Source organism: Squalius cephalus, assembly GCF_949319135.1.
Source record: "Squalius cephalus genome assembly, chromosome: 18".
NCBI lineage: Eukaryota > Metazoa > Chordata > Actinopteri > Cypriniformes > Leuciscidae > Squalius > Squalius cephalus.
The window spans coordinates 10436998-10460832 of record NC_137139.1 but is presented as its reverse complement, the minus strand read 5'-3'; the positions used below and the strand labels follow the sequence as shown (position 1 = coordinate 10460832).

At 39.3% G+C, this 23835-nt stretch overlaps 2 protein-coding genes across 2 annotated transcripts; both read left to right on the top strand.

Annotated features, from left to right (window-relative positions):
- Positions 1–1024: 1024 nt before the first annotated feature.
- LOC307146363 (myoD family inhibitor domain-containing protein 2-like) lies at positions 1025–10151 on the top strand. Its single transcript, XM_079850287.1, has 3 exons — positions 1025–1087; positions 1221–1426; positions 9832–10151. Exons 2-3 carry the CDS (start codon positions 1222–1224, stop codon positions 10089–10091), a joined length of 465 nt encoding a protein of 154 aa, XP_079706413.1. The 5' UTR covers positions 1025–1087; position 1221; the 3' UTR covers positions 10092–10151.
- A 3399-nt stretch (positions 10152–13550) lies between these two features.
- LOC307146362 (2-epi-5-epi-valiolone synthase) lies at positions 13551–23168 on the top strand. Its single transcript, XM_079850286.1, has 5 exons — positions 13551–13889; positions 15660–16293; positions 19852–20085; positions 20170–20422; positions 23004–23168. Exons 1-5 carry the CDS (start codon positions 13753–13755, stop codon positions 23111–23113), a joined length of 1368 nt encoding a protein of 455 aa, XP_079706412.1. The 5' UTR covers positions 13551–13752; the 3' UTR covers positions 23114–23168.
- The last annotated feature ends 667 nt before the right edge of the window (positions 23169–23835 follow it).

Here is a 23835-nt window from a genome sequence, read left to right as displayed (position 1 = left end):
CTTGGTACAATTACACCTGCATAAATAATGTTGAGATTAATGTTTTAAAAAATAACCTTTTGAATATAGAAATGTGATAGAGAAATCAAATCCTTACTTTTTAAGATGAAACTGAAACCGCCAGTAGGTGGCGACAAAACAATTGAGTGATTCACGGTATCATTATTCAACGATTTGTTCAAAGAAACAGAAGTGTGTTGCTCGGAAATGCACGACACTTCTGCTATGAACTATTTTTTTTGAAAAATTGTCAAAAATGTAAGTTGCTTTATTAACTTCATGTGTATTGAACGTTTGTATAAAATAAATATCACATTTGCAATCGTGCACATATTCGAGAAAAAAGCTCTCTTGCTCTTGTGATATTGCTTAATGAAATGTCATAATATAAACGTACTTTTTTGCAATCATATCTTGAATTTGTGGGCAATTGTATGAATTTTGGGAATTTTACTTTTTTGAGACAATCCGGGATTGATTCCGAGCCTGGTAACAAAAGAAATCACTTTAGGAATTTATAGAAAATGAATAATTATTGATTGCATTTTAAGCATAAGTTTTACATTAATGATGTTAACAAATAAATCAGACCATGAACCAGCAATTTTGTGATATCCTTGCATTTGTGGTCTTGAGATAAAATCCTGAGTCCTCTTAGTCTGAGGACAAGACAAGACAAAGTACAAAATGCGGTGGAGACCGAGACAAGACCAAGACTTTAAAAAAATGTTTTTAAGAGTATTACAGCACTAATGGACCTGCAGCCACGCTGGAAACTATCCAGGGACTCATTGCATGTGGATGACGTTTAATAATTTATTCAGTACAGGTTATTGCAAAGATATTCCTTTCACATCTTCATTCTCACACTCAAGTCAGTCACATTATTGCATCTGTTGCACTTTATACCCTGCAGATTCTTCTGCATATAGGGATCTTGTTTTATTGAAATTTGAAGATATTACAGCCAATCTATTGGTTGAATCTGGCACGTGTTAAGCTCTGATCAGACTGAAGTGTGTAGCTCATTTTTTTCTCAGGGATAGTAGACTCATATCAGGAGGCAGGGTTACTGGAATCACTGAAGGTAGAGTATGCTTTTTTTCCTCCCGAATGCACTACACGTCTTGCTTTAGCATGTTCCTTTGCTAAATCTGCTGTAGCCTAATATTTGTTCTGATTTCCTGCTACGATTGCATTCCCATTGATCCTGTTTGCAGAATGAGTGAAGCTGTGGTTAGCGGGGTGAGAAGGTTGAGCACCATCTCAGAGACAGATGTGGACCGTGAAGAGGAGCCCGTGTCCATGGTGTCCTCGGGGGACAGCGAGTGGGTCGGATCCAGTGCTTCACTCTGCTCGCGTGGAAAGCCCAGCGCTGAGAGCAGCAACTTCACCTCCTTTGAGTCTTATCAGCCTGACACTGCAGGTACAGCGTCAATGCTTCTCTGTTTACATGATTATTTGCGTGTCCGGTATGTAGAAGTTGTCCTGGATGCTTTAAATTTTAACTGTACTCTTCCTAATGCTGATGTAGCCTATGCCTGTGTAAGACAATTGTGCTTTAATTGTGAAAATGATCTAGTAGGGGTGTAACGGTACGTTTATTTGTCCTGAACCGTCACGGTATGAACTTCACGGTTCGGTGCATTCAGTCTGACGATGAATACAGTCAGTCACAGGCGATCCACACTCCAGTCCAGAAGGGGGCGCTCACGGTAATGCAACACTGTTTGCTAACCTCCACAACCCGAAAAAGAGCAGCAGAAGAAGAGACGATCTACGCACCAATCCAAAGCAAGAGTTCAGATGTCCCGCAAGAGCTTGCTAGTAGCCGATACGCTGAATTTAGATTAAAGGGTTAGTTCACCCAAAAATGAAAATTCTGTCAGTAATTACTCACCCTCATGTTGTTCCAACCCCGTAAGACCTTCGTTCATCTTCGGAACACAAATTAAGATATTTTTGATTAAATCTGAGAGCTGTCTCACTCCTCCATAGGCTTCTAAGGGACTGAAACTTGCTGGCCCAGAAAATGTATTAAAGACATTGACACCAAGTGTCTCCAGTGGCTCGATCTTAAGTTTATAAAGCGACGAGAATACTTTTTGTGCGCAAAAACAAACAAAAATAACGACTTTATTCCACTTTTCATTTCCTTCTCTCTGGGCCTCGAGTCTTTTCACGTAGTGTTTAAGCGTAGTGCGTCTGTGTTGCACGTCACCACGTAGGCTCACTATTGGCCGACGCTGGTCATGTGTGATACGTGGTGACGTGCAACACAGACGCGCTACGCTTAAACACTACGTGAAAAGACTCGAGGCCCAGAGAGAAGGAAATGAAAAGTGGAATAAAGTCGTTATTTTTGTTTGTTTTTGCGCACAAAAAGTATTCTCGTCGCTTTATAAACTTAAGATCGAGCCACTGGAGACACTTGGACTATATTAACGATGTCTTTAATACATTTTCTGGGCCAGCAAGTTTCAGTCCCTTAGAAGCCTATGGAGGAGTTAGACAACTCTCAGATTTAATCAAAAATATCTTAATTTGTGTTCCGAAGATGAACGAAGGTCTTACGGGGTTGGAACAACATGAGGGCGAGTAATTACTGACAGAATTTTCATTTTTGGGTGAACTAACCCTTTAATCTTCGTGACCCGCTCCACAAACTTCACGGAAAGGAAACCGGGACGGCAGAAAGTGGCAAACATAAAGTTTTCTTTATTTTACAAAAGCACAATGTTCTGTTTTTATTGTAAGTGTACACAAATAAAAATAAGACTCTTTACAGTTTTGAATGTTATCTTACTATTATCTGTATGACCATAAATTATGGACTATTTTCCACTGTTATAATGAGACAAAATCATTCGGCATTGTGGTGATTTGTGTTATGGAAGTTCTCGCTCATCTTGCCGTGATTTCTTGAAAAAGCGTAATATTGAACTTTGTGCATCCGCCATTGTCACCGCATGTTAATGAACTCTCACGCGCAAAAACAATGACAGCTTAGGCTACGCACATCACGATAATCAAACCAATATGTTTGAAAACAGCCACGCAGAATTTGGTCAGTCTGTCAATTAGAGTAACAAATCAACTATTTTATTTTATGCAATATCGAACCGTGACCCCGAGACCGAGGTATACACCGAACCGTGACTTCTGTGTACCGCTACACCCCTATCGTCTAGACAGCTTTCCGGAGGACCATGTGTGCCACTTAATAGTAATTTGAGAAATTCATACTGTAAATCAATGAAGTAACTACAATCAATTAAAAGAAATGTTTAATTGAACATAAATAGATTTTTTTTTTAATTACTTAATCAGGAAAATGTAATAAAATATTGATTTAAACAAATTGATTATATAAAATTGGTCAAATTGAAATGTAATCGTTTTAAAGTTTTTAATGAATAGCAGTTACTTCTATTAAGTTTTAAAAAATGGCCAATTATAATTTCAGCACATTTATAGAAGGTTTATTATAAATATTAATAAATAAACCACACCGGCCACTTTATTAGGTACACCTGGTTTGACTTCTTTTGCCTTCTGAACTGTATTTTTGGTTTGTGCTGGAAACATTCCTCAGAGATTTTGCTCCACATCATCATGATAGCATCACACAGTTGCTGCAGATTTGTCATCTGCTCATCCATGACGTGAATCTCCCGTTCCTCCACATCCCGAAGCTGTTCGTTTGAGATCTGGTGACTGTGGAGGTCATGTGAGTTTAGTGAACTCACGGTCATGATCAAAACACCAGTTTGAGATGATTTAAGCTTTGTGACACATGTGTTATCCTGCTGGAAGTTTCAGAAGATGATACACTGTGGTCATAAAGAGATGGATGTGGTCAGCAACAATACTCAGGTAGACTGTGGTGTTTAATCGATGCTCAATTAGTACTGAGAGGCCCAAAGTGTGCCAAGATAAAATCCCACACACCATCACACCACCAGCAGCCTGAACCAGTGTAGATCAGCAGTTTCTGAAAGACTCAGACCAGCCCGTCGGGCACCAACAACCAGGCCAGAGTCACTTAAATCACCTTTCTTCCTCATTCTTGATGCTCAGTTTGAACTTCTACAGCTTGATCTCTACATGCCTAAATGCATTGAGTTGCTGTCATGTGATTGGCTGATTAGATATTTGCTTTAACGAGCAGCTGAACAGGTGTAGCTAGTAAAGTGGCTGTGAGTGAATATTCTTACTGTAATTACTGTTTAAAAATGTTGGATTTATTAGCAAAGACACATGACATTATTTCAAGACTATAATAAATAACAAGAAATATTTCTTGAGCATCAGATCATCATATTAGAATGATTTCTGAAGGATCATGTGACACTGAAGACTGAAGTAATGATGCTGAAAATTCAGCTTTAATCACAGGAATAAATGACATTTTAACATATATTAAAATAGAAAACATATTTTAAGTTATACATAAATAATAATATTTCAGAAAATGGCAGTATTTTTGATCGAATAAATGTTTTTGTAAATTGTAAATGTAAAGTGTTTCTTAAAATAATGGTCCATTGATGTTTTACTGTTTAAAAAAAATGCTTTTACATATTATTAAAAAGCCTGAAACATTGGTCTATTTATTAGTTTGTTTCAGAAACATTGTTCTTCAGAAACGACATGGCTATAGTCAGTAAATCCTGTAGTTTCAACACCCGAATAAGCATCACTCAGTCCCAGACACACTTGTAAACATGTTAATTTGATGCGCTTGCAGCTCTCATGCAGAGCGAAGTGCACTTTTATGAGCACTTACACCAACACTCAGATGCTAAAACACTCCCTCAGTGACATAGCCTTATGCAAGATACATGACCATAAACCTGTACTTTGAGATATATTAAACAATTATTCTCTCGCTATTGTATGCTCATCCTATGTAGTGAAACTCTATTCGGGTCGCTCTGTTTCACCAACTCCCTAGGGGAATGTATACTGTTACATTAATGTCTGCGGGTGACCACTTATTTCTCCCAGCTGTGCATTATGTGCTCCATTTCTGCTCAAACAGCCCTTAATATAATTACCTGTAGAGAGCTCGTGTCTATAAGGTTTTGCGTGTATTAGTCTGATTCTGTGCAAAGTGGCTAGCATGGCCACAAGTGCCATAATCATAATTATTAGGAATTATGTGCTGATGAAAGGCTGAAATGCATGTTTTGGGCTTCTCTCATTTCAGCTTCCATCTAACATCCCGAAATGGCTGATTTTCGTGCCGGTTTCAGTGTAATTAGAGTATCTTAGTTTTACAGTTTATGGCAGCCTGCACTTAACTTGATGTATGGATGTCTAAAAAATAAATAATGCATGCAAGAAGAAGTGTTCAGGTAATGATAAAAGAGTGATGTGCACAAATACTGTACCAGCATACTGAAAATAATGAATATGCTAGAGAATATTTATTAAAGCTAAGTGACAAATATTCATGCAACTGTTAATGACGAAAAGTACTGTCCCAGACAGCAACATAGCGTCGGCCCAGATTCCACCCGTACCAGATGTGGGCCGGATCTGGGCCGACACTATGGCCTTGTCCACACTAATACGTTTTCGTTTGAAAACGCATCTTTTTCTCTCCGTTTTGGCCTTCCGTCCACAATGAGACAGCGTTTTTATTAAAGGGGTCATGAACTGGCTTTTTTAATTTGTTTATATTGTTGTCTGAGGTCAACTTCTGACGTTCGCTTGGTTTTTACATTCAAAAACATCAAAATGAATAAGTAATAGGCTATTTTCAACCCTGGTTTTGAGCCTAGCTCCTGAAACGCTCGTTTTTTATGGGCGTGCCGCATTGAAGGCTTGGAAGTAAACACCCACTGCTATGATTGGATAACAGTTTTGCATTTTATAATGAGTTTCATGTAATGCGGGAATCGGTGGGCGGGGCTAAACAGGCAGTGTTGAAGTAGGCGTTGATCTTCTTCTGCGGAGGCGGGGTTTGAAACCCTTTGACGTCATAGATCCCCACTTTGAAAAACCTGTCGTTCGCTGTGCCTGGTGTCAATAAAAGCTTTTATTGGACTAACAAGGAAGTTTTCAGTTCTGAAACTTACAGGATATTCTTATAGTATGATGACCTCTTATATGTCAAAAGCTCAAGGAAAATTTGATTTCTCAGTTCATCACCCCTTTAATGAAAACGAAGCATTTTGAAAACGCTCTCCAAAGTGGACAAATTAGACGCCGTTTTCATGTTGTAGTGTGGACTGTCAAAACGGTATTTAAGAAGGTATTACGTAAGTTTAGTCATGTGACGCATATTGTACCAATAGGTATTCATGTTTATACCAGTATTGTGCCTGTTATGTGCTATTCACTTTCACACAGTTGCTAAAATATGTTACTTTGCACACTCTTCATATCACAGACCTGCAAAGATGACAGAAAATGTACTCTCATTTGATTATGTTTTATTAACGTAGTTCGGGAGGAACACGTCAAAATAAGCTACTCTATTGCCACCTGCTGTCTACAATCAGTAATCACAAATACTCTAGTATCACCAGCTGTCTACAATTAGTAATCAACATATGCCATCTCTAAATGCCATCTGAAATTTTCTTCTATAATGATCATTTTTATCAAGCTCGTATATTTAAATTCAATAATTTCACTTAAATGGCTATGAAGATTACCTATTAATTGTCATTTAAGTGAAATTACTGAACTTAAATATACGAGCTTGATAAAAATGATCATTCTATAAGAAAATTTCAGATGGCACTTAGAGGCTTTTGCATCTGAACTCTTCATATCTACCCAATCAGCACGAAGGCAAACCATAATCACAGTCAAGGATATTCTACAGTCTTCAGAATCCCTCCACCACCCCGTCTCCTCTCACTCACCTGGGGCCTCATGTATCAACACTGCGTACGCACAAAAACACGGCGTACGCCAGCTTTCACGTTCATGGTCAGATGTACTAACAGTGAAATGAACGTAAGAATGTGCGTTCCTCCACATAAACTTCATGCCTGGCGTACGTACATTTGTTGTGATTTTTGTCCGTTGGCAACTCATAGAGGCAATAAAGTGAAGTGGCAAACATTACACTACGAATTGTTCTATCGCACCACCAGCTGTCAGATATTGCTTATAATTTGTAATTGATAAATTATTTGACATATTATTGTCACACGAGTCTTATTAAAATATTCTATTAATTATGCAATTAAGTAAGAACATATATAAAGCATGTGCAAATTGATACAACCTGTCTAGCAATGGCAGCGTTGGCTTTATTAGAGGACATTTTCAACGGACGAATCCGGAGAGAACGAGTTTTTAGGGACCACAATGCTTTTCTGGCCCGCGATGATGACTGGCTTATCAGCCGTTTCAGATTTCCAAGGGCTATACTCTTGAAGCTCTGCGCTGAGTTGGGTCCGAATTTGGAAAGAGAGACAGTGAGGAGCCACGCATTACCCGTTCCTTTACAGGTGCTTACTACACTTGGTTTCCTGGCAACTGGTTCTTTCCAAAGAGAACTGGCAGACCGCTCAGGAATAAGCCAGTCGTGTTTGAGCCGTGCAAAGCCAGCTGTATGGGACGGGATCATCCGCTTGTCAACCAGGTATATAACGTTCCTATTCGATGCAGGTGACCAGCCAAACATTAAAGCGCAATTTGCAGCGATAGCCGGTTTTCCTAATGTAATCGGAGCGATCGACTGCACACATACTGCTATAGAGGCGCCATCTGAAGAAGAATTTGCATACGTGAATCGGAAACATTTTCATTCATACATAAATGTGCAGATTATATGTGATGCACAAATGCGCCTAACAAATATTGTGGCAAGGTGGCCTGGGTCAACCCATGATTCATACATCCTTGGGATGAGGCTCCAAGCTGGCAGGGTACGCGATGGGTGGCTACTTGGTAAGTTATGCATTTAAATGTATGGTTCTATCTAAAAGTTTAATTTTTGTGTGTGTAATTATTCAACTGCCCATCAGGAGACAGTGGTTATCCACTAAAGACGTGGCTGTTAACCCCCCTCACCAACCCACAAACTGACCGAGAGCGCAGATACAATGATGCCCATTCTCGCATTCTCAGGGGGATGCTGTTATACCGCCCTGACAAGGTTTGCCGCATCGTACTAGCCTGTGGAGTGCTGCACAATGTCGCGCACAGGCATGGCATACCCCTTGGTGAGGTGGGGGCACCACCAGATGACCCTGACCCAGGACCAGTATATGTGCAGCACAATCAACAAGCCATTCAGGCCAGACGTGTAATTGCGACAATATAAATGGTACTCAGACACAAAGTTCATTTTTTGACCAATTCCTTTAATGAATGGCTTATTTCTGTGAGTGCGTCAGTGACATTTGTCAGGTGACTGTTCATTTCTCCAATGGCCATAACAATTTGCTGTTGTGACTCCAGAACAGCATGTGTCAAGACGCGGCCAGATGGACGGGCTTCAGCACTGGGGGGAGCATTAGAGACACCGGAGACGCTGGACTGAATGGGCTCTGGATGCTCGGGTGGTGCGGACTCTGAGTGGACGTTCCTGCTGTTGTTCCTGCGATTCCTAAGTCCAAATAAACACAGGCACATGTTAACAGTAATTTGAGTCTGTTCCTTATTAATGGGTACACGCATTTGCAATAAAAGCAGTGGATACGTAAAATCTCTGGTGTACTTTTTGCTACATTGCATGCATTTTAAAATTAAATGGTGGCTGGTAGGCTATATGTATCAAAGGTAAGGAAATAAATTTTAAATTAGTCACCTTGCTGGCAGTCCTGTAGTATATCAGAGTCTCCCACATCAACGGATACGATTCCAGAGATTAACGTGTCTCCTGCAATAGAGGCAACTCTTTGATCAAAGGGTGCAAGTTCATCGGCCCCTGTACCACCGCCTGTTCTGCCCACACTTTGTCGGTGCGCAGCAGTTCTCCGCTTAACTTCCACCTTTATGTCAGACCATTTCTTCCTCAGTTCATTTACGGTGCAACTCTCAGATCCCACCGCGTTGACGGCATCAGACAAACTCTTTTTTCTTTCTTTTGTTATTAATTCCAGAGGACAAAGTTCCAAATAAAATATTTTTTCTTGTTTCTACCTCTGATAGTAGCACCTCTAATTCATTTTCAGGGAAATTTCGTTTCTTGCTTGCTTTAGCTATGTTCTTGCAGGTTTCTTTTGCCAAATTGGACTAATTACCATATTTAAATTAATTTAATTGAGGGAGGAGACAGGGTGTGGTGTTGTGCTCGTGCATGTGCGCTCAATTTCGCGTTAATTGGGATGTACAAAGAGAATGTATGTGGAATGCTGCGTACGCAGAGATTCATACATCTGATTTTTTTGGTGCGTACGCACATTTACGGCTTTGTCCGTACGCAATGTTTTAATATGAATTCAACGCAAGCCTTTGAACATGAGGCCCCAGGTCACTTCCTAAACCAAGTGTGAACTCGTGAACTGTCCCGCAGCAAAACATGAGACCAGTTGCGACCTGGACGCATCAGGGAACGCTGAGATATTTTGCTAAATAAAATGATCCTGTCAGAAGAATTGGGCGATAACTTCATTATTTATTTTTCCGTCTGTATCATCTCAGTGAGCTCCTCTGTTTACTGTAGACGTAGCCTAAGTTGCTGTCTGGGGTACTAGGATGTCATCATGCATTTTGGACATGTCAAGTGATGTCACATTTATTTTTATAGCGCTTTGGAATACAATACAGAGCCAAAGCAGCTTCAGAGAAATAAACTAAATATTTCTAACTATAATTTTGTGTCTGTGGGCCTGGGTTACTTGATTTTCTTCTATCCAGATGACTGCGCCACCGTCCTGCTGGCTTGCCTCTACTGCCGCTTCTGTGACATCTTCACCATGATGCCTGATGTGTGTGAGCGGGCGTTTATCCGCTGCTTCCCCTCCTGCAAGTATTTCAGCACCTCCGACGAGCAGTCCAAGGGAAAAGACTGGTGCGGCTGTAACATTGAGTTTGACTGTAATTTCATGAACTCCTGTCAAGAGGCCAGTGAGTTAATCGAGCTGGCGATGGAGATATCTGAGGTGTGCTACCGCTAATAGATTCAGGACAGAGATTCTCCATTATTCACAAAGGACGTTTGTGATTCCTTTGGTAAACCAGGGTAAAATGAGTCACCCTTTGTTTTAGGCCAGCATTCACAAAATAAAGCATGTTACAGCATTTTCAGGAACAGATCGTCATTTCATTCTGACAGAATATGGGGAATATATTTGCGAGTTTTCCCTGGCCAAGTAAATTTAATTTATGACCAAAGTTATGACTGTTTAATAAATTGTGTCAGCCATAAAACACACACACACACACACACACACACATGGATGTTTGACGCATGTGTAAAGCATGAAAAATGGTGGGTGTGGGTACCAACCCAGCCTTATCAAGCTGGTGTTTATCTGGTTTTAGCTGGTCAAGATGGTCTCCCAGCCTAGCCAAGTTGGTGTTTAGCTGGTTTTAGCTGGTCAAGATGGTCTCCCAGCCTGGCCAAGTTGGTGTTTATCTGGTTTTAGCTAGTCAAGCTAGTCTACTAGCCTGGCCAAGTTGGTGTTTAGCTGGTTTTAGCTGGTCAAGATGGTCTCCCAGCCTGGCCAAGTTGGTGTTTAGCTGGTTTTAGCTAGTCAAGCTAGTCTCCTAGCCTGGCCAAGTTGGTGTTTAGCTGGTTTTAGCTGGTCAAGATGGTCTCCTAGCCTGGCCAAGTTGGTGTTTAGCTGGTTTTAGCTAGTCAAGCTAGTCTCCTAGCCTAGCCAAGTTGGTGTTTATCTGGTTTTAGCTGGTCATTTAAATGGGACTACAGATGTTGTCAGAAACATTATCATCAACAGGTAAACTAATTTTAACACTAATCTATAATGGTATAAGAGTGGTGTAGTCTGTTTATATCCTAATTTTAGCTCTTTTCTTCTTTCGGTTGGATTTAGGCTTCACAATTTAAATATTTTTCTGTAGTTCTGAAGATTATCTTGGACAAATTGGGTAAGAATCATAAACTTTTGCTGTCACATATTGTATTTTCTGCAATAATCTAAAATCCAATGGAAAAATACTTTTTTTTTTTTTTTTTCCGGGGTAACCAGGGTGATACTAATTTACAGGTTTGGCCCTCAAAATGTGATCCTTGCAGCACTTATGAAAGATTTGAACAAGTCAACGTTGATGCCCTCTGGAGGGCAATATGGGTAGCACTTCATAAACCTCAAATGTTACTGATCCAGCAGTCTCGGCATGTGTAGTCAGTGAACTGGAAACCATTAATGTCTGTCAAATGGAACTAAATATCCTGCATGAATAAAAAACCTTTTTTAATAAAAAACTCTTTGTGGTCTGTAATGTGTGCAATTACATCAGTAATACAGAAAGCGATCTGTTGGCATTCATATTCATAATCAATGGCTGTGGCTCAGCTAGTTAATGTATATATATATATATATGACGGTTTAATCGAACTTGTAGGCTAAAAAAACAAATATCCCCTCCGGACATCACTATTGGCCACTACTTTATGCACTACTTGTTGCAGGTGTGTACCAATATTTTGTACAGAATTATTATTCTGTAACAGAATTTTCTGTAAAAATGACAGGATTCTTTCTTTTTTTTTTTTTACAATGTTGAGAACATCTGGTGTTCATCTGGAAGATACAAAACTTCAGACAGAAAAGGCCTCCTGTCTCAGCCGGGACTCAAACCGGAGACCCTCGTGCTGCGAGGCGACAGTGCTGCCACAAGGTCACCCTCCATACAGATCCTTTAATGTAAATCAGGGATTCCCAAAGTGTGGTACGCGCACCCCCAGGGGTACGCGAGCTACCACCAGGGGGTGCGCGAGGGGAAAAATGTAATGGCGGTCTGTTTTTTTAAGTGGGATTTTTCCATACAATAAAAAAAAACATGAACAGTAAACATTTCCTTTGTAAATTCCCTTTCCTTTTATTTTAAATAAAAAAACTATAATTTATTAGTTTTTGATAAAACAAATACATATGAAATGCACAACGACACAAAGTCGCTCACGCACATACAAGCAAACTCTACACACACGAGACGCGCGGAACTCTCCGCGCACATACTCATATGAGACGCGCGCGCGCGCACACACAAACTCTCCACGCACATACGAAACGCGAGCACACACACACACACACACACACAAACTCGCGCACATACACATACTCAATGTGACCCGAGCACACACACACAAACTCTCCGCGCACATACTCATATGAAACGCGAGCACACACACACACACACACACACACACACACACACACACAATACCATAAAGATGTGGAAAAGTCGATCAAAAGTATGGCTACATACATTTCTCCAGGCTCGATGCCAACAGCGCGCGATGCAGTATTTGCGGTAAAATAATTGCTGCAAATACCGGTACCACGACAAATATGATGAAGCCCTTGACAGTGCACGGAGTAGGCCTAAACATAAGAGCAGAAAGTTGCTCCGTCTTCGACTGGTAAATGAAGATATACCTTGTTGATCAGTCTGATAGTGTTTATATTGCAATAATGACCAACTGAATGTACACTGCCGTTCAAAAATGTGTTGGTTAGTCAGAATTTTTTTTCAGTAAGGATGCATTAAAGTGATCAAAAGTGACCTTAAAACATGTCACATGTGTAATGTTACAAGATATTTCGTTTTTAAATAAATGCTGTTCTTTTGAAAATGTTATACATCAAAGAATCATGAAAAAAATGATAGTTTCCAAAATATAAAGCAGCAAACTGTTTTCATATTTCTGAAGGGTCATGTAGGCTAACACTGAAGTAATGTTTTTGAAAATTCATCTTTGACATCACATGAATAAATTACATTTTGAAACATATTCAAATAAGATTTTAAATTGTAATACTATTTCACAATATTACAAGTTTTACTGTATTTTTGATCAAACAAATTCAGCTTTGGTGAGCTCTTTTATATATATATATATATATATATATATATATATATATATATATATATATATATATATATAAAAATATTGTTCAAAATATTGTTGTTTATTTTATGTTTGAGCCTATGCTCTTTGCTACTTAATTATGTTGTGGATCGTGTGTAGGCTAATTTTATTGTCGCACTTGAAAAGTATCAGATTGATCCTCGTTTTTATTTATTTTATCTATTTCGGAGCCTATATTCTCTTTAATGTTGTGGATCGTTTGTAACTTCATTGCAATTTAATTCAATGTACTGTCGTTCTAATTTTCATGTTGTTGATGCTAGCTCCACGATCATTTACGGTCATTTAATATTGCTGCAATGTTTCTTTTACGCGGCTGAAAATAACCGTGCTTTCTGTTACTGAGCCTGTGTCTGTCACTCGTCCTCTTAAAAGTGGAAGCTTGTGCGTAGCTTTGTTGCATTATATTGAAACTTTGTTGATGTTGTTATTGTCATGCGTGTTCTGGTTATTTGCGCATGATTAAACATGAGTCTTTATATGGCGATAAAACAAAGCTTTGTTGCGTTATTTTTTTGAAGTGGGGATTGGGGGTGCGCCAACCCGGTTGGGACATAGAAGGGGGTGCGCAGGAAAAAAAGTTTGGGAACCGCTGATGTAAATCTATTTATAGTTTGCCTACAGTTCCACCCTCTCCGTCACCTCAGCAGTGGCTTTGGTTACTGTTATACACTTGGCACGAGTCGGCAAGAGGCCAACTTTCACTTTTCACCTTCAATATGTCTTATGCTTCAAAAACCAGTGGCAGTGTCTGTGATGATGTGGCTGAATTCAGATTGGTGCATGTAGACTCTACATGGAGCAGACAGACTGCAGACTGTAAGTGTGTCGAGGGACGGTCGTCAGACGCCAAGATGTGAGTATACCCATGAATTACCACTCTGGTGCTTTGTTACTGTCTCAGCCTGGACCTACTGCAGTATAATCGTCTGATTGAAGCATTTTAATTTTTGCAATACAAATATAGTGAATAAAGTACAAAAGAATATGAAACATGTTTCATCCCTTATTCCTCAGTGCGGTTTATAATGATGTCTTTAATCAGTTAACGTTAAAGTCTTTAGTGAGTTGTTTACTTCATGTTTGAATGCTTTTCTATTTTAAGAAGTAACCTTACAGTTGGAAAGTATGAGGTCAAGTTTACAGTGTGAGTGAATATGTGTGTGTGTGTGTTACCGTCTGTAACCTTCTGTAGTCTTTTCTCAACAGTTTTATATTACATATTTTGTATCTTACAAAAGTGTTGCTGGTACCATCGTGCTTTAAAGGAATAGTTCACTTTAAAATGAAAATTCTGTCAACCTGTATGAATTTCTTTCTTCTGCTGAACAGAAAGGAAGATATTTAGAAGAATGTCAGTAACCAGGCAGTTTCTGGGTCCCATTGACTTCCATAGTAGGAAAAAAATATACTATGGAAGTCAATGGGACCCAGAAACTGTCTGGTTACTGACATTCTTCTAAATATCTTCCTTTGTGTTCAGCAGAAGAAAGAAATTCATACAGGTTTGAAACAACATGAGGGTGAGTATATGATGACAGAATTTTCATTTTAAAGTGAACTATTCCTTTAATATAGGCCATGATTACCATATTCACATGCCATATTTACATGGTATTGCAAGGTATTCCAAAGAATGACATGGCACCACCATGGTACTATGTCCAAAATCATAGTTTTACTATAGTACATATGTAAAAAACAAAACCCTTTAAAACAGAGGTATATGTTCAAATAACACGGTATTACCATGTAAATAAACATTTTATTCCAAAAACATGGTAAAACAGCAGCACATGTCCAATGGTGCAATTTTACCATAGTATAAAAATATATGGGCAAAAAACATGGTGTTACCATAGTATACAACAATCAATCCCTTGTGAAAAATAAGTGCACTCAATTGTATTGAATTTGTACTTGTAGTCTACTTCATATCTTAAATATATATATTTTTAAAAAACTGAACTTGCATGTAATATAATATTAATGAAATAAAAGCCTTCTTAAGTGTACTTAAAGAGAGCACACTTTCATGATTATGTTTCTTATTTCTAATAATGTAATTTAATTTAAAATCAACGTTTTAATATTCTTTTGTCATGCTTTAAAGTTCACTTATTTTAATATGTTGATTAATATATTAAAGCACATACTTGTTTATATTTTGAACTGTACCGTTATTCAATATTATTACAAGTTAATATACATTGAAATGTATTCATTACAAATGTTTAATTACAAATAACCTACACTAAAAACACACAAATTTCAATAGAAATTACAATAAAGTTTATTTTAGTTTACCATAAATGCTTGTCAGTACATTCAGCAGTAACTTGAACCGGTCCTTCAAAAGTCCTACTTAAGTAGGTTAAAAAAGCCCTCTAAAGCTAACAGCATTTAATATAATTTTAAACTATAATCCATTCTCATTTAACTGCAATTGACATGCAATTAAATGTCTGTAAACAATACATTTCACAAGTATTGTTTTAAGTGTAGGCTATTATTTCCGTAACATCCTGAAATGTTCTTTTTCACAAGGCATATGCACTTTTTGTTAGTGATATCCAGCTTATACTGAAATACTGAATAAATGATGGATAACTTGTGCCCACCACAGTTATGAGTCTTCCACAGAAGATGGAGTCACATGGACAGTGGTCAGTCCTATCGTCTTCACCTATCGAGTCATTCAAAGTGAGAGGCTTCTGGATGCAAGCAATGACACCTTAATGTTCGGCCACATCTCCAACCCAACGGAGATTCAAGCCCTCAAGAACAACAGCAAAGTAGTGAAGCGATTCATTGTGATTGACGAGACTGTTAATGATCTTTACGGCTCTCAGGTTGCAGCGTATTTCGAAGCGAGAGGGGTGACATACAAGATCCTTCACTTACCCACAACTGAGGAGAACAAGTCTATGGCACTCGTGACCAGTATCTTGGAGGAGGTCCATAAATTTGGAATTGACCGCCGTACGGAGCCCATTATCGCTATTGGTGGCGGCGTGTGCCTGGATATCGCGGGTCTCGCCGCATCTCTGTATCGCAGACGCACTCCGTATATTCGTGTCCCTACAACTCTGTTGGCTTACATTGATGCCAGTGTAGGGGCAAAGACGGGGGTCAATTTTGCCAATTGTAAAAATAAGCTAGGGTCCTACATACCCCCCGTGGCAACGTTCCTGGACAGGACTTTCCTGTGCACTCTTCCACGCCGCCATATTTCTAATGGAATGGCTGAGATGTTGAAGGTTCACATTTGTAAATGAATGTATTTATAATGTATTTTAACATTAAAATGAGTCCGTCAAAAACATTTAAGAATCTTATCGACCCAGACTAGAGTTGTCAAAAATACCGAAAAATGTGATGATACCAGCATTTCACTCTAGCATTTTGAGCGCTGTTGAACGGATTCTTAATCACCTCTGATTGGCCATTGTGTTGACGTGCTCAACATATATGTCTGTTATTGGCCATTGTGTTGACGCGCTCAACATATATGTCTGTGATTGGCCATTGTGTTGACGCGCGCTCAACATATATGATATGTGATTGACGTGCTCAACATATATGTCTGTGATTGGCCATTGTGTTGATGCGCTCATATATGTCTTTGATTGGCCATTGTGTTGACGCGCGCTCAACATATATGTCTGTGATTGGCCATTGTGTTGACGCACTCAACATATATGTCTGTAACTGGCCATTGTGTTGACGCACTCAACATATATGTCTCTGATTGGCGCTCATATATGTCTCAACATATATGTCTGTGATTGGCCATTGTGTTGACGCGCGCTCAACATATATGTCTGTGATTGGCCATTGTGTTGACGCACTCAACATATATGTCTGTAACTGGCCATTGTGTTGACGCACTCAACATATATGTCTCTGATTGGCCATTGTGTTGACACACTCAACATATATGTCTGTGATTGGCCATTGTGTTGACGCACTCAACATATATGTCTGTAACTGGCCATTGTGTTGACGCGCGCTCAACATATATGTCTGTGATTGGCCATTGTGTTGATGCGCTCATATATGTCTTTGATTGGCCATTGTGTTGACGCACTCAACATGTATGTCTCTGATTGGCCATTGTGTTGACACGTGCTCCATATATATGTCTGTGATTGGCCATTGTGTTGACGCGCTCAACATATATGTCTGTGATTGGCCATTGTGTTGACGCGCGCTCAACATATATGTCTGTGATTGGCCATTGTGTTGATGCGCTCATATATGTCTGTGATTGGCCAATGTGTTGATGACCTCAACATATATGTCTGTGATTGGCCATTGTGTTGATGACCTCAACATATATGTCTGTGATTGGCCAATGTGTTGATGACCTCAACATATATGTCTGTGATTGGCCATTGTGTTGATGACCTCAACATATATGTCTGTGATTGGCCATTGTGTTGATGCGCTCAACATATATGTCTGTTTCTTATTTCTAATAATGTAATTTAATTTAAAATCAACGTTTTAATATTCTTTTGTCATGCTTTAAAGTTCACTTATTTTAATATGTTGATTAATATATTAAGGCACATACTTGTTTATATTTTGAACTGTACCGTTATTCAATATTATTACAAGTTAATATACGTTGCACCTGTTTGAGGTCGTTAGCTGCATAAAGACACCTGTCCACCCCATACAATCAGTAAGAATCCAACTACTAACATGGCCAAGACCAAAGAGCTGTCCAAAGACACTAGAGACAAAATTGTACACCTTCACAAGACTGGAAAGGGCTACGGGGAAATTGCCAAGCAGCTTGGTGAAAAAAGGTCCACTGTTGGAGCAATCATTAGAAAATGGAAGAAGCTAAACATGACTGTCAATCTCCCTCGGACTGGGGCTCCATGCAAGATCTCACCTCGTGGGGTCTCAATGATCCTAAGAAAGGTGAGAAATCAGCCCAGAACTACACGGGAGGAGCTGGTCAATGACCTGAAAAGAGCTGGGACCACCGTTTCCAAGGTTACTGTTGGTAATACACTAAGACGTCATGGTTTGAAATCATGCATGGCACGGAAGGTTCCCCTGCTTAAACCAGCACATGACAAGGCCCGTCTTAAGTTTGCCAATGACCATTTGGATGATCCAGAGGAGTCATGGGAGAAAGTCATGTGGTCAGATGAGACCAAAATAGAACTTTTTGGTCATAATTCCACTAAACGTGTTTGGAGGAAGAAGAATGATGAGTACCATCCCAAGAACACCATCCCTACTGTGAAGCATGGGGGTGGTAGCATCATGCTTTGGGGGTGTTTTTCTGCACATGGGACAGGGCGACTGCAGTGTATTAAGGAGAGGATGACCGGGGCCATGTATTGCGAGATTTTGGGGAACAACCTCCTTCCCTCAGTTAGAGCATTGAAGATGGGTCGAGGCTGGGTCTTCCAACATGACAATGACCCGAAGCACACAGCCAGGATAATCAAGGAGTTGCTCTGTAAGAAGCATATCAAGGTTCTGGCGTGGCCTAGCCAGTCTCCAGACCTAAACCCAATAGAGAATCTTTGGAGGGAGCTCAAACTCTGTGTTTCTCAGCGACAGCCCAGAAACCTGACTGATCTAGAGAAGATCTGTGTGGAGGAGTGGGCCAAAATCCCTCCTGCAGTGTGTGCAAACCTGGTGAAAAACTACAGGAAACGTTTGACCTCTGTAATTGCAAACAAAGGCTACTGTACCAAATATTAACATTGATTTTCTCAGGTGTTCAAATACTTATTTGCAGCTGTATCATACAAATAAATAGTTAAAAAATCATACATTGTGATTTCTGGATTTTTTTAGATTATGTCTCTCACAGTGGACATGCACCTACAATGACAATTTCCATGATTTCTAAGTGGGAGAACTTGCAAAATAGCAGGGTGTTCAAATACTTATTTTCCTCGCTGTATATGTCTCTGATTGGCCATTGTCAACATATATGTCTGTGATTGGCCATTGTGTTGATGCGCTCAACATATATCTCTGTAACTGGCCATTGTGTTGACGCACTCAACATATATGTCTCTGATTGGCCATTGTGTTGACGCGCTCAACATGTATGTCTCTGATTGGCCATTGTGTTGACGCGCTCAACATGTATGTCTCTGATTGGCCATTGTGTTGACGCGCTCAACATATGTCTGTGATTGGCCATTGTGTTGATGCACTCAACATATATGTCTCTGATTGGCCACTGTGTTGATGTGCTCAACATACAGTATATGTCTCTGATTGGCCATTGTCAACATATATGTCTGTGATTGGCCATTGTGTTGACTCGCTCAACATATATGTCTCTGATTTGCCATTGTGTTGACGCGCTCGACATATGTCTGTGATTGGCTACAATGATCAACATTTCAAAAACATGTCGTCTTTGACGCTCTTCATCGAGCGCTTACACATACATACGGGAGCATTTGAAAGCGATATTAGGGATCTGCTAATAGACGCCTGCTTTTAAACGTGTGTATCTATGTAAGCGCTCTGTGAAGTGCGTCAAAGATGTCATTGTTGATCATTGTAGCCAATCACAGACATATATACTGTATTGAGTGTGTCAACACAATGGCCAATCAGAGGGTGTTTAAGAATCCGTTCAACACCGCTCAAAATGCTAGAGGGAAATGCTGGTATTGTCACATTTTTTAAATTTCAGTACCGACTTGGTACCGAAGACAGTACTTTTTGACAATTCTAACCCAGACTTTTGAATGGTAGTTTATTCTGACATTATTGTGCAAGTCTAATTGAGGTCTTGTTTCACCAATACTAGTGATCCTCTACAGATGGCGCTGATGAAACACGAAGGACTCTTTGAACTTTTGCATAAGGAGGGCAGAAGTTTGTTGGACTCAAGGTTCCAACTGAGAATCCATGAAAATGTGCATATGGATGCAGCGAGTGTGTCCACTAGACTGGCCATTGAAACCATGCTGGAGGAACTTGCCCCAAACCTGTGGGAGGACGACCTGGACAGGCTGGTGGACTTTGGCCATATCATCAGTCCAGAGCTTGAAATGGTTCTACATATTAAGACTTGAACTAAAGTTGCACGTTGTGTATCACAGTCTTGAATTAATCTAACTGGAGTTTCTTTGATACAGAAAGTACTTCCTGCACTTTTGCATGGAGAAGCCGTGAACATTGACATGGCCTTCATGGTCTATGTGGCTCATGAAAGGGGCTTTCTGACAGAAGAGGAGAAAAGACGTATCATTGTGTGTATGCAGAGTCTAGAGCTTCCAGTGTGGCATTCAGATTGCACTCTGGATCTAGTACAGAAGTCTCTTACTGAGCGACTCAAGCACTCCGGTGGACTTCTGAGAATGCCCCTGCCGACAGCGCTGGGAAGAGCAAGTATGTCAAATATAAATAGAACAGCTCTTTTTTTTTTTCTCAAACATTAAATGTGCATTCAGTAGTTTGGAGCCAATTTAAAAAGTTTTACACATTTAAGAAATATATTTTGTTTTTGTAAAGAGTCATCTGAATGGTAAGGAAGCTCATTTTGAGCGTGTGGTAAAACAGGGACATTTCCGTGAACAGCTTTAGCCAGGACAGGACACAAAAAAACAGGACCGTCCCCAGAAAATGGGGGATGGAAAATGTCTGCTCAACCTGACAAAGACAAAAATACAGCGTAAAAACCAGTATGGTTTCACAAGGTGGAAAGATTAGATGAGAGATACAATCCTGAGTAGTGATGCCCAAGAGTCTTCTTATTTGCTGAACAAGATAATTAATTATTGTATAAACCGCTCTCTAAAACTCACTACAATCATTGTAATTTATACATAAAATGATCCTGCAATGATCCACATCAATAGATGGCAGTGCAGTGTCTAACACCACTGTGGTCTCGTACACAAAGATCATGCTAATGTTAGCTAAAAAAACTTCTGAATACACCTTCAATGTAGACTGAAAATGATGAAAAGATCTGTGTATTATTGAAAGTCATATGTGCGGCTTAGCTGTTTTATTCTACTCATCCTAGCTGCCATGTTGAGATCGCAAGACCAGCTGAATACACTTTACTATCATCAGACACTTTTAGGTGTGGAAGAAAACTAATCATGGTAAAATAGGCCTGTATATGAGAGGTTCCGGGGTCAAATCCCGGATGAGCCCCCACTTGTTACAAATTGTTTTAATCTAAATAAATAATAATAAAAAAAGTAACAAATACCAGGGATCTTATAAAAATAATAATAAAAAAAAAATCCCTGGAGTCCTTGCTCTCACTCCCAACAGACCCAAACATTTTCATAGAGCAAGAAATAAATTTATATTTAAAAAAAGATAAAATAAGGAGCAACATAAATTTAGGGGCAAGGCCAAAATAAATAACAAAACAGTAACACAGAATTCAGGTAATAAACAAAATGGCAAAAGCTTCCCTCCCTAACTTTCAAAAACAGGAGAAAAAGGCACCCACCTCCATACAGAAAACTTTTTATGCGTTTTGGCCATTCATTTACACGACAACGTGAACCACAGAATTCAAAAGGGTGTACTTTCTTTTTCACATGACTACATGTATGTACTTGCATCAAAAAATAAGTACAATGTACTTTTTGGGTCCATGTTGTATTTCAAAACACTTTAGCTGCTCTTGAGGTGGGGTAAGGTTAGGACAGGTTTGGTGGTAAAGGCATACTATGCGGTTTCCGTTTTTGTCAAACAGTGACCCCTAGAGTCGCTGTGGAGTACTTGTATTTGACGTTACAGTCGTAAATACCACTCGCGCAGAGCCCTCTCTGCATTCACCTTGACTCTTCCAACCGCGCTTTCTTCGTTGACTCTGCCATGATTCACGTCTGAAATGCGTGCTAGTGTCTTCCATAGAGGCTGCTTCATATGTTGTTGATGTATGTGACGTCGTGCCGTAAAGCAAGTCGTGATTCTCGCGAGATTTGGCGGGGGGCCACCTCTCAAACTTGCATTGCTGGTTTTGCCAGCGGATCTTGCATAGCGTGCCTTTAAGAACGGGTTAAAGGAGAACTCCGGTCAATTTTAACATTGAGCTCATTTTTTTGTACATTTGGAGTGCTGTCAATACAGAGAACAACGACAAAAATCGGTGTTGCCTACACCGAGTTATTCTATTTTTAAAATTTGCACCCTGTTGACTTCAATAGGGCAAGTAGTAAGCCTGCTTTTTAGCCTCTTAACATCCTTTAAGTGTCATTACAAGTGCACAGAAAATGTGAGTGATTCCTTCCGAGTGAACACGGGTGGATCTGACTGCAGTAGATGTTAGAGATATTAATAAAAACGAAGTTAATTCAGCCAGCGCTCATACCTTTGTTTACATTCTGTTTTCGGTGGAAGGCCATAGTAATCGATTGTCGAGTTCACGCGCATAGGTTTAGTTACCAATGATCACGCGCGTGAACTCGACAATCGATTACTATGGCGTTCCACCGAAAACAGGATGTAAACAAAGGTATGAGCGCTGGCTGAATTAACTTCGTTTTTATTAATATCTCTAACATCTACTGCAGTCAGATCCACCCGTGTTCACTCGGAAGGAATCACTCACATTTTCTGTGCACTTGTAATGACACTTAAAGGATGTTAAGAGGCTAAAAAGCAGGCTTACTACTTGCCCTATTGAAGTCAACAGGGTGCAAATTTTAAAAATAGAATAACTCGGTGTAGGCAACACCGTTTTTTGTCGTAGTTCTCTGTATTGACAGCACTCCAAATGTACAAAAAAATGAGCTCAATGTTAAAATTGACCGGAGTTCTCCTTTAAGAGGTAAAGGGAAGGGTCAACTGCGTAATCATAGATAAATAAATTACATATGCAGGTATTTTTTAAAACATAAGTACAATTTAAAAACATGTATGTAGACAATTAGTGCACTGTATCAAATGATTAGTTAAAGACAATTAATATAAAGTTAATATAACATTTTTTTTTACCCTACAGGAATATTCAATGACATAGAAGACATCATTGTGTGTCGAGCATTCAAGAGATGGTGTGATGAACACTGTGAAACTGCCATGAAAACACAATCACACAATGGAAAAGCCTGATTGTATTCTTAAACCAAGAAAACCCATATCATGAATAAAAACTCTGGAAATTGTGAAAACCACTCAGTTTTATTTTAATGTCTGTAACATTTTCATTCCCAATACACTTGTCAAGCTTGAATTCCAACAATGAAATGGTCACACAAGTGACCAGCTACTTTCCTCATAAAGCTTCCCAGTAGAAGTTTCACGTTTCAAAACAACAGTTTGAGTGAAAGGTGACTTTCCCAACAGGTGGGCCGTCTTCCAGTATTGAATTCATAAGAAATAAATGCTTCAAAAATTCAACCAAAAATCTACATCTCAAGCTATTGTAAGTCCTTTCTTAAATAATGTTTGGTTAAGCTTAAAAAATATCATACAAAAGTATACTAAAACAAAAACCGTCTTTAACTATAGCCAAGACACTTTTATAAAAGACAGACCAATCTGTATTTGTTATTAAAAGATGTTTGGTTGAAGTTCAATGGAAGCCTGTTTTAAAGGCACCTTTCATTGACGTCACTGACACATATGCTTTCATACAGGAGCCTTGTGCTTTACCTGTTACCTGATTGTCTGAATTATTGCTCAGAAAAAAAATTGCAACAGCCAGTTTTGCTAAAAATCCACAATGAGATACGTAACAGTTTCACTGCATATTTAGACTTCACTTGGAATTTGGCAACGTTTTAGTAGTCAACACTGTGTAACATTACATTCAGAGGAAAACTTTCAGTAGT

Coding starts and splice junctions, on each gene's coding strand:
- LOC307146363 (XM_079850287.1), top strand. CDS start 1,222: ATGAGTGAAGCTGTGGTTAGCGGGGTGAGAAGGTTGAGCACCATCTCA. Junction 1,427..9,831: donor TTATCAGCCTGACACTGCAG/GTACAGCGTCAA, acceptor TCTTCTATCCAG/ATGACTGCGCCACCGTCCTG.
- LOC307146362 (XM_079850286.1), top strand. CDS start 13,753: ATGTCTTATGCTTCAAAAACCAGTGGCAGTGTCTGTGATGATGTGGCT. Junction 16,294..19,851: donor GAATGGCTGAGATGTTGAAG/GTTCACATTTGT, acceptor GATCCTCTACAG/ATGGCGCTGATGAAACACGA. Junction 20,086..20,169: donor TCAGTCCAGAGCTTGAAATG/GTTCTACATATT, acceptor TCTTTGATACAG/AAAGTACTTCCTGCACTTTT.